Below are 8,688 nucleotides of genomic sequence, written 5' to 3'. Positions count from 1 at the left end.
AGACAACCGGCGAAGGACTGGAGCCGGCGACGGCTGAGCCACTGTGGGGGCCGCACTCGGGCCGGACTGGAGAAGGCGACGGCGGAGCTACTCTGTGTGCCGGACTCGGGCCTGCGACGGCGGAGCCCACCTGGGGGCGGCACTCGGGCCGGACTGGAGCCGGCGACGGCAGAGGCACTGTGGGTGCCGGACTGGAGACGGCGAAGGCTGAGCCACTTTGGGGGCCGGACTCGGGCCGGACCGGAGCCGGCGACGATGGAGCCCCTCTGGAGCAAGGGATGTCAATGTAGGCTGGGGCTCAGAAGCATGATAAGCTGGGGCAGTCTGCTGGCCAGGAAGATCTTGATTTGGGTCAGGCAGGTCCCAACTTCTCGAGGCGGTTGAGACGGTGTCGAACCGCTCGGGAACAGGATCAGGTGAGACGGCGTTGACCCGCTCCGGAACATGATCAGGTGAGACGGCGTCGACCCGCTCGGAGACACAGACAGGATCGGAGGCGGCGTGGACCCGCCCAGGAACAGGAACAGGCTCGGTGGCGGCGTCGACCCGCCCAGGAACAGGAATCGGCTCGGTGGCGGTGTCGACCCGCCCAGGAACCGCAACCGGCTCGGTGGCGGTGTCGACCCGCCCAGAAATGGCCACACACAGGACCGGTGTGACGGACGCGGCGGGACCTCTGCGACGCTCGGCGGCGGCGAGGTCTGGGCGCTGGGGAGCGGCGAGGTCTGGCGTTGCCGGGAGTCACGCCTCTTCCTGGAAAGTCTTCACACACATACGCACACCCATGTACAAACTTTGCAATAACCTGCACTCACACCTCATTCCATTTCACTTCCTGCTGTTAAGTGTCGTGACCAAGGGTGCACACTTGCAGCGATGCTTTCTCTCTCTCATCCATACACGCACACATACACTCACACACACCATCACCGTCCGTTGCAGTGGTAGGCAGCTGGCTGGAATGCTTGGCGGGAAAACCCGGGCCATACCATCAGCCGGCTTAAGATGGTATGGGCCCGCGCAGTTGCTGGTCACATGATGCGCAACTTTTTATTATTTTCCCTGTGAACAGTATTCTTTGAATTGCCGATGGGTTATGGTGAGAAACCCTACCCCTGTCCCCTGACTGAGAATTCTGAGGTTCCCATCACAGGGGTGAACTGGGGGGAAACTGTGTAGAAAATTATGTTTGTATAATTTTTGTATTTTTACCTGTAAAGGGTACGCCCAGTGGGAGGGGCTTGGGTTTTAAAACCAAGGGCAATCGGGGAACCCAGGAGCAGACACAGATCAAGCTGACAGGCAGGTACAGTGCGAAAGGATTTTAATAAGGCAGAAACAAAACTGAAAACTAAATACAAGGGTGCAGACTAAACAGAGTGGGAAACAGAACGAAACAAATAGACAGAATTTTAAAAAAAAAGGACAAAACTACAAAACCAGAGAAAACTCCAACTAAGAACGGAGGGGGAAACCTAACGGATTCTAAGTTACAAAAAAACAGGAAAACTCACACAAACAGGAATACTCACTAAGGAGGGAAAACAGAGGGGGCAGACAGGCTCAGGGAAATCCAGGGAGAGGCGAAGTGGAGACTGGCAGAAACATGCAAATGTAATGTCTATGATCCGGTGGCTTGTGGTGGAATGAACCGAGTATTTATAGGAGCAGTGGTGATAGTGTGCAGGTGAGTCCGAAGTTGCAGCTGAGGGTGATTGTCCTGATTAGAGCCAAGATGCACAGGGGCAGAGAGGGAGAGGCAGACAGGAGGGAGAAGACAGGCAAGGGCTGGGGGGTCATGACAATCAGTCCTAATCATAGTGACCAAAGATGAATCCTTTTTAGGACTTCAATCCTTTAAATGCCCTCTAAGGTGATTACTGTTTCCACATTTTAAGTGGTAAGTGGAAAATTCTTTTTTTTTTATAGAAGCCTCCTCAAATGACATGATTTCATCTTGGTAATGGGAGAATTTTCAAAATGCAGTAAACTGACCAAAGATAATCAGTTTAAAGTGATTTTTTTAGTGAGGGAAGTAATTCATTCACAAAGTCACTCTATGTTGTTATGAAGGAACTCACAGTTACATGTGTTTATGCTCAGTTTCACTTTCAGAACGTATTTACTCAAAGTCTCGTGTTGACTGGCACTGTCTTTAAAAAGAAAAAGGTTTGTCATGCAGTCTGTGTTTATTCATGAGTTTCATGGGTTTGTCTATGTAAGACCTTTGTTCTTTTTGCTATGAAGGTGTGTAGCTCAGTTCACTCGTTCAGGTCAGCTGAGTCTTGATTTGTCTGACTGTTATTCATTTCCAAAGTGCTAGATGGCAGCACGAGCTCAGACAGCAGAAACTGGTTCCTCAGCATCTCAAACCTGTGAGTGTTAAACATTACAGCTGGAACAGCCAGCCTCAGTTATGTTCCGTTAATGATTTAAAACAGGCTCCCTCCCATTTGTAAACTTCTCTTGTAAGAACACATTCCTGGCCGCACAGATTGCAACACCTGATTTATTAATAGCTTGTGGTTCAGACCTGTTCAGGTGTCTGTTGCTGGTCCACCTGGGTGGAGCTGGGCTTGTCCTCTGCACATTTGTCATCAGCATGTTTTACACATTCCTGCATGGACGGAATGTGGGAAAAGGAAAGAGCCACTGCCTACATAAAACAAGTCTTCCAGTGGAACCAGTCGAACAAGCCTGATGCGTTTCAGGACTTAATCACATATTGAACAGGCGCACTGTGTTCGCCCGATGGCTCGGCCGCAGTTTCAACCAGCATGTCTGAGCTGCTCTCATGCCTCGGCTGACTGTCATCTACCCCAAGAGTCAGGGGCTTACGGGGCCGGGAGGGAAGGTAGGCCTGGACTGTGGCAGTAAATGGATGGAGGAGGCGAAGGAGGAAAAGGAGGGAGAACCTGCAGAGAGGAGCCCAGAACACGGGTAAGTAGACATTTGTGACGTTCAACAGCTAGTCTTTGCTTTTGAGTGGCAGCTCTCTGATTATCTGCTGCTATGGGGAGGAGAAGTCAGTGTGTAATGATGGTTGTAAGATATTTTTCTGCTCCATTAGGCACAAATATGTCAGCATGTGTGAGTGGGGGGGGGGGTCACGTCTACCTGAACTGAGATCTGGAGAGACTACAAATGAGTGCTGGACACAACAGCTCATTATAACAGCATGTTGTGTGATAAATCATTGTTTAAAAGCTCAAACTTTACTTAGAACTTCTGATTTCCAAAGACACCAGTGTTAAAATAAATCTGTAACTTTCCATCTCCTGTCCAGTGATGCTGTTAAAAACATGGCGTCTTATATTTCAGCCATGTAAAAGTGTAAGTTTGTTTAAAAGAGTTCTCACAAAACTATAAACAGAGTCAACTTAAGTCATGTTTTGAGGCTGCAGGACAGTTTTCCACTACTACAGTTCCTTTCAGTTCTTCTCTGTTTGCTGTTTCTCTCTGTTTCAAGTCTGTTAAATGCTACGTGTGGCGTCCCACAAGGCTCAGTGTTAGGACCACAAGTGTTTATATTGTATATACATGATTTGTGTAATACAAATATTTTTAACTCAGACGAAAATGTAAATTTGACATGAATAAACTATCAATACATATAAAAATAATAATCCAAAAACTATGTCAATAACTATAACTTTGAAAGAGTATCTACAAAGACATTTGTAGGTGTGTTACTGGATTGTAGTTGGAAGTCTCATATAAAATATATGAGAACAAATTTGGCAAAAGCGGCCTCTTTCCTATGAAGGACAAGACACATTCTGAATTCCTCGTATTTGTTATACTGCTCAGTTTATACTGTATCGACCTACTGTACATCAGTGTGGGGTAGCACATATAATATTATATCCAGTAAAAATATTACAGGAAACTACTATCAGGAAAGTAGATGTGGTGGGATATAACAAGCATGTCAATATATTGTTTTCCAAAACAAATACTTGGACATTTTTGTTTGATTTAGTGAGCTTCAGGAATGTGCAAATATGGGAAATATTGGACATTAAAAGTAAATCTAAATTTTAAAAAGCCATTTACTCCTATCACTCTGAAGATTTATGGAATAACCTGGATGAAGATTTCAAAATTTTAACAACTATAAAGCAACTAGACAACAACTTAAAAAAAAACAATTTGGAAAAAATATAATAATGTAGAACAGTAAAGGTGTTGATCCAGTAGCTAACACATTACATTTAAGAATAATATCGAAAATTGTATTGATTTGACGATGTTAATGTATTATTTATTAACAATAAGGTTTGAGGCAAATAATAAACAGTAAGATTTGAGATGTACGTACATGTAGTAAGTAGAATTAAATAAGTTAAACTTCATCCTGCTCATTTTTAAACACTATTTTAGGGTTTGGGGTTTCTTTTTGCATTTTGTGTGATTTCTTTTCTCCTTTTTTGCCTCTATAATCGTGTGTCATGTCTGATATAAATCACTAAATCAAATCTCTCCAGTTCAAACCAAGCACCAGCTGAAGGTCAAGCCCAGCACACCTGGTGGTCCCAGACCCTGAGGACCCTGAGGCCCTGGTACAGTTGGGCCCCGGTGGGTGCAGTGTTGTTGGTGTGCCAGCTGGAGGCGCTGCTGCATCCCTCCGGGTCACTGTTGGACACCTGCTGGGCTCTGCTGCTGCTGTGTCTGCTGTGGGGCGTCCTGGGAGGCTGCATCCATGCCCTGAAGTGCCGCCTACAGCCAGGACAGGAGCAGGTGAGCAGAGCCGCAAAGAACCGGATCTCACTTCCTCTGCTGTTGTGTTTAATCGTGTCATGTTTATTCAGAGACTGTGCTTGAATTCAAGGGGGAGAATCCACAGAGGCCACAGCAGGAGGAGGAGGAGGAGGTTGTGACTGAAAACTGGAGGAACCAGTGTTCTCGGTGAGGCTTTGTTATTTTCACGGTTTTACCTTGTTTTCATTTCTGGACTTTACAGCGTTTATTTCCTCATAGCATGAGCCAGTCTGCACAGCACAGAACAGCCTTTGTAGATGTGAATTTTCAAATCTGGTGAATCTAACATGCCAATTCAACACACTTAAAGACACTAAAAGAGAATATTTGTATATGTGACAGATGCAATTAGTTTCTCAATTAGTGTCAATCATGTGTTTATTTATTTAGACAATTAAGGGATTAATAGCATCTTAGTTCTCCCTGCAGTTTTATTTTTTTGCTGCTTTAGAAAATGTTTGTATATGTGACGAATGCAGTTAATGTGTTAGATTAGATTCAACTTTATTGTTATTGCACAGAGCACTAAGACAACAAAACACAGCAATAAAGTGCATTATTGACAGTATAAACAGAATTAACACTAAGGACAGAGCACTATGAAAACACCAAGATATGAATATATAGATGTGGATACGATATCAGAATAGATAATCTAAATATACAGGTAGAGATAAATAGTCGTATGAGCAGTATGAATAGTAGGAACACTGTTAACAGTCTATAGGAAATGAGATGGAGCATATATACAGTATATAAACAGTATGATTTATGACAGTATTTAGTCATCTACATACATAAAATACACCCTTTTGTTGAGAAAGTACATGTGTTACACTTTTTAAGGTCATTTGGGAAATAAATATACCAATTTACCAAAGAATTGTACTCAAAAACCCCCACAATCTTTTCAAGTATGCGTGCTCATTGTGTTGTCCTCGTTTCTCCAGTTTGCCCCCGACAAGAAGTCCAGGCCTCCACCTTCCCCTGACCCTCGCTCTGGCCGACAGCCTGCTGCTGTGCGTCCTCCAGGAGCCCCTGTCAAACCCCTCCGTGCCCCACATCCAGGCTCTCCTCTCCAGACTGGAGGTAAGACGGAGAAAAAAAAACACCTCAAAGGAGCAAACTGCCCTCTGTCTGCCACACACAGCCGCCTCTGGCAATATTTGTCATCGCCTTTGTTTTCAGCCGCTCTTTGCATGTTGATCAGCGAGATCAGACCTTGCACTCGGGGATGCGCAGATATTTTAGCCGCGGGCTGCACACACCATCGCTGAGCTGCTGTCATCCGCACGCTGAATTAACTCTGACAGGCAGACGAGAGGAATTTAAATGTTTTGTCTCCCCTGTCTGCTGCTCCCAACCAAACAAACCCGCAGCGCTGAACTCGGCCCTCTTTCTCGCTGCAGTCGGTGTCTCACGCGCTAGAGAAGGCTGATGTTGGATCAGAGGTGACGCTGGAGGAGGTGGACGGAGGCTCCATGCTGACAGACAAGCTGAAGCTCATGTGCCGCTATCTGCGGCAGAGGTGAGGCTCATTAAGTCCGTGTACGTATTCTGCTTCCCTGGAAACTCAGTTGGATTGACATCAAACGCTCCTCTCTGACAGGACCGGGTCCCTGCGAGCTCTGGTCCAGGTGCAGGAGGATTTCGAGGCCAGCGTGAAGGACTTGCTGCAGGGCCTGGATGGCCTCTGGGCCCAGCTGGAGGAGCTGCATGCTGGAGTCACGCTGAGCAAACGGGGAAGTCGAGACCAGGTGGACGTGGCCTCGGCACAAACAGACGCAGAGGTAAGAACATGTGGGATGATTCAAACTCTTCACAGTGTAGGGTCAGATATTTAGTTATTCCAGCGTATTTTAGTTTTTAACAGCAGTTGTCCTCCTAGTTTGAGCTCCCTGAATCGTGCAGATTGGTATTTTAACACCACCTTTCCTTTGTCAAAGACTCTATTTGCAGTCCTGACTCACCACAGGAACAGACTTGAGTCCTGCCAGGCTCATCTGAACAACAGCACACAACGACTGCAGGTTAAGTTCTCCTCATGCAAGAAAAAAAATCAGCCTTCATCATTTCCTGCTGTCTTCACTCAGGAATCCTCTTTGTTTGTGTTCCACAGGAGTTAACGTGGAGCCACACACACACCAGCAACAGCCTGAAGTGCAGCAGCGAGTCCGTCTGGCCGGAGCTTCTGCTTCAGTCCAACATTGAGCAGGTACTAAACTCTGTCCGGTAGACAAACAGATTTAAATCGGTTTAAAAACCCACCATTACTGAAAATGTCTCTCGTCCTTGCAGTTTGACAAAGTGCAGGAGAGCTTCATCTCTCTGGAGCAGCAGACCTCCACCTTCCAGGCCCACCTGGAGGGACTTGGAAAAGGAAATCAGGAGGGACACGCGGGGCCCCTCGCTCATGCTAACGGAGCCCGAGAGTCTCCGCAGACTTCCAGACATGTGCAGAGTGGATGCACAAGTGAAGTGTCACAGGAACGGAGTAACTCGACCTCTGCATCCTCGTCTGTCTGCTCTGCGGACGCAGAAACAGAGACGGACGGTCCACATTCGCTGTGTGAGAGATCAGCGCTGCACTTCACCTCCACTATCGGACTCCTGCGTAGATCTGGAAGGAGGAAGTGATTCTTATCTCACATCTGCTTTGTGCTGGTGTCTAGTAAATACTGTAGTCGATCGTTAATCTGTGAAGGTGTTCTCAAATGTTGATCATTTGCTGGAAAAACTGAAGTATTTATTACTCATGTAATTATTATATTAGTTGACTTAATTGCTGCACTGCTGCTCAGTTTGCTGTTAAACTGAATTTTGAAATGAACATCAGTCTTTCGTCATTCTTTTCAAAAGAATACGTCAAAGTCTCTCTTTAATCATTGATTAAACCCCTAAAAAGTCATCTCTGTGTATCAAAGTCATATATTTAGAAGTTCTTACGGTGCTTTAAAACACCATAGATGTAACTTAGATGTGTCGATCTATGAAGTTCTCACCTCTTTCTAGACAACATCATTCTGCTTGCTGCAGCTCGAGCACAGCAGCTCTCTTACAGCTCTGCTAAAACACCATAAAACTAGCAAGTTGTATTATTGGAGTGATTTAGTTGTATAAGTACAAACCAGAAATCGGTTCTAAAGAAGAAGAATGGTACCGAATATCCATATAAAATCTGCTACGCTGCATTTTCTTGGTGGAAAGGCTCAGCTATGATGTTAACTGCTTATTTTGAAGATTAAATGTCTTCTAGCGTATTTTAAAAAACACCATTTGAACACGTTAACAGGGTGAAAAGCTTGATTTGGCAGCCAAGAGCAACTTTTGAATGTAAGGACTATTTCAAACACAAGGGGGCAGACTTTCACCAGTTATTACAGTGAACAGAAACGTCACACAGCACCATTTAAAATAATTATACTATCAAACCATATGTACATATATATATATATATATATGTCTCTCTCTGCTTTGACTGGACCTTTTCCCTGCATTTAGCTTTGTATGGAGAAAGTCTTCATGAAAACATAAATTTAACACCTGAACAGTAAACCACTAGGTGTGTCATTAAATTCAGTTGAATATAAAGTTTTTAGAGCAACTCAGTTTCATTTAACAATCAATCGTCTTGTATTTAAAGAGAAAAATCTATTATTAGATAACTGATGATCTTGTTCATTATCATACTGAGAGTTTATGTATTGTCAGTTCCACCTATTTGATTTTAAGAAGTTGTATTCTCCTGGTGTGCAGGATAAACTGGTTACAGGTTAAGAAATCCCCCCCAAAAACATCTTTCTCTCTCCCTCTTTCTGTCTCTCCGTCAGACTAAGTGACTGCAACAGGCTGAGCCCTTCAAAGCAGGGATTTCAGTCCGAGGGCAGAGAGGGGGAGAGAAAGGTAGAAAGGGGGCAGCGGAGGTCA

General features: G+C 45.1%; 1 protein-coding gene across 1 annotated transcript; it reads left to right on the top strand.

Annotated features, from left to right (window-relative positions):
• Window positions 1-2,794: 2,794 nt before the first annotated feature.
• Window positions 2,795-7,669, top strand: LOC103363153 (uncharacterized). The gene is made up of 9 exons (XM_008289778.1): window positions 2,795-2,940; window positions 4,488-4,740; window positions 4,832-4,908; window positions 5,712-5,850; window positions 6,171-6,289; window positions 6,371-6,551; window positions 6,708-6,791; window positions 6,881-6,976; window positions 7,060-7,669. The coding sequence occupies exons 1-9, from the start codon at window positions 2,795-2,797 to the stop codon at window positions 7,396-7,398; spliced, it is 1,434 nt and encodes a 477-aa protein (XP_008288000.1). The 3' UTR covers window positions 7,399-7,669.
• Window positions 7,670-8,688: the final 1,019 nt, after the last annotated feature.

Source organism: Stegastes partitus, unplaced genomic scaffold (assembly GCF_000690725.1).
Source record: "Stegastes partitus isolate 25-593 unplaced genomic scaffold, Stegastes_partitus-1.0.2 Scaffold635, whole genome shotgun sequence".
In the NCBI taxonomy this organism is placed as follows: domain Eukaryota; kingdom Metazoa; phylum Chordata; class Actinopteri; family Pomacentridae; genus Stegastes; species Stegastes partitus.
The sequence above is the reverse complement of the archived record's forward strand: the minus strand, read 5'-3'. Positions and strand labels throughout refer to the sequence as shown.